This window comes from Penaeus vannamei, chromosome 25 (genome assembly GCF_042767895.1).
Source record: "Penaeus vannamei isolate JL-2024 chromosome 25, ASM4276789v1, whole genome shotgun sequence".
NCBI lineage: Eukaryota > Metazoa > Arthropoda > Malacostraca > Decapoda > Penaeidae > Penaeus > Penaeus vannamei.
In genome coordinates, this window is record NC_091573.1 from 14,618,529 (window position 1) to 14,621,028 (window position 2,500).

At 48.5% G+C, this 2,500-nt stretch overlaps 1 protein-coding gene across 1 annotated transcript in view; it reads left to right on the forward strand.

Annotated features, from left to right (window-relative positions):
- The window catches only part of LOC113811526 (uncharacterized), an 11,592-nt gene that overhangs the window by 3,998 nt on the left and 5,094 nt on the right, over positions 1-2,500 (forward strand). The window contains exons 3-4 of the mRNA XM_027363297.2: positions 333-561; positions 2,094-2,268. Of these exons, the coding sequence (XP_027219098.1) occupies positions 333-561; positions 2,094-2,268 (404 nt within the window). The remainder of the gene's footprint in view (positions 1-332; positions 562-2,093; positions 2,269-2,500) is intronic.

Consider the following 2,500-nt stretch of genomic DNA (forward strand, 5'->3'; position numbering starts at 1 on the left):
CGATAAAGATTTTCGAGTCGGCATTTTTTTCAACAAAAATACAGTCGGTCGGGTAATTATTATTATTATCATTATTATTATTATTATTATTATTATTATTATTATTATTATTATTATTATTATTATTATTATTATCATCATATTCAGTATCATTAACAAGACGACCAAACTAATTAATTGGTAATACCGAGAAAGTCAGGATCCCATACGACACTTACGCCCCCCCCCCCCCCCCCCCGCGCACCACCTTCTTTCCTTTTCCTCCCGCCAATCCTCTCATCCATTCTCCCCTCCTTCCTCACCCTCCCTTTCCCCTCCTTCCCTCCCCCCAGTCATCACCGTGGGGATCGCCGTGGCCAAATTCCTGGCGGGGCTGGTCCCTTACCCCGGCGTCTCCGCTCTCCTCCTGGCCATCATCCACGCCTGGGAGCCTAAGCCAGAGGACAATTACTGGGACCACGTGAAGGACAACGTGGCCCAGGTGTGCGGGAACTTCGTCAACGAGCATAATATGGACCAGGTGGTTGTGTACAAGAACGACCTGCTGTCTTTGTTGAAGAAGTAAGGAAGTTGGTGTTTGGTTGGTGGTGGTTGGGAGGGCGTTTTGTTGGGGGAAGACGTGTGAAGATCTGGTTTTGTTGAGGAAGTACGGGAGGTGTTGATGATTGATGGAGAGAGTTTGTTGGGGAAGGTGTAGAGATCTATCTTTGTTGAAGAAGTAATTAAAGCGTTGGCGATTGATAGAGAGATTGTTGTGGAAGGTGTAGAGATTTCCTGTCTTTGTTGACGAATTGAGAAACGTGTTGGTGATGGATGGAGAGAGTTTGTTGGGGAAGGTGTAGAGATCTCCTGTCTTTGTTGACGAATTGAGAAACGTGTTGGTGATTGATGGAGAGATTGTTGTAGATGTAGAGATCTGTCTTTGTTGTGGGACGAAGGGTAGAGATCTGGCTTTGTTGAGGAAGTAAGGGAGGTGTTGGTGATTGACGGAGAGAGTTTGTTGTAGAAGGTGTGGAGATCTCCTGTCTTTGTTGAAGAACTAAGAAACGTGTTGGTGATTGATGGAGAGAGTTTGTTGGGGAAAAAGTAAAGATCTGTCTTTGTTGAAGAATTAGTGGATAGTGAGGAGGGATAGAGCTTGTTGGGGATGGAGAGAGTTTGTTGGGGAAGGTGTGAAGAGCTGTCTTAATTAAAGAAGTAATTAAAGTGTTGATGATTAAGGGAGAGAGTTTGCTGCGGGAAGTGTAGAAATCTATCTTTGTTGAAGAAGCAATTAAAGTGTTGGTGATTGATGGAGAGTTTATTGTGGGAAGTGTAGAGATCTCCTGTCTATGCTGAAGATGTGAGGAAAGCGTTGGTGTTGGTGATTGATGGAGAGAGTTTGTTGTAGTAAATCTATAAAATATAAATATAATTTGGGTTTGATAACTTTGCGAGGTAAGGTGTGTTATTAGTACGTTTTTATCAGTTTTTAATCAGATTTATATGTAATTATATTGGAGTTATTATCACTTATGCCTTTTCTGCTTTGTTATTGTTGGTGTGACATATTGTACATGGGTTTGTGTTCTATCCTGCTTGAAATTTTTCTGTTTTTATGTCTTCCTTCCGTCATAATGACCTGTACCTCCAGCTTACAACCTCCGCATATTTTTTCCTCATTCTTACTTCAGAACCTCATTTTCCTCATCTCTCCTACTTCTATCCTTAATATGCCCCCTATCCCACCGCTAGATTTCTTTTTCTTTTTTGCCATACTTTATCACCGTGCCATCTATCCCACCCTCTCCACTCCCCCCTCCCCTGCCCCCTGTCACTCCATCCTCACTCTCCCCATCCCCCTTCCCCCTCTCCCTCACTATACCCCTCCCCCTCTCCCTCACTATCCCCTTCCCCCTCAGTACCACCTCCCCCCTCACTATACCCCTCCCTCTCTCCCTCATTATCCCCCTCCCCCTCCCCTTCACTATCTCCCTCCCCCTCCCTCCTCACTATCCACCTCTCCCTCCCCCTCATTATCCCCCTCTCCCTCCCCATCATGATCCCCCTCACCCCTCACTATCTCCCCTCACCCTCACCCACGCCCACCGCAGATACGAGCGCGCGGGCGTGGAGAGCGACGGCACGTACCCCGACAAGAACACGGTCGCTGATGCCATCACGACGTCCATCATTTCTAACCGGTACCTGGTGGAGGCGACCGAGATGCCGTGGTCGATGAGCGTCGACTTCGCGGACATCGCCAGCGTCCATGCCCTTATCTTGAAGGTGAGGAATGGGGGGAGGGGGAGGAGGGGAGGGGGAGGGGGTAGGAGGAAAAGGGAGGGAAGGGGGGGATAGGGGGAGGGGGAGGAGGGGAGGGAGAGGGGTAGGAGGAAAAGGGAGGGAAGGGGGGGATAGGGGGAGGGGGAGGAGGGGAGGGAGAGGGGTAGGAAGGAAAGGGAGGGAAGGGAGGGGATAGGGGGAGGGGGAGGAGGGGAGTTGGTGGGAGTAGGAGGAA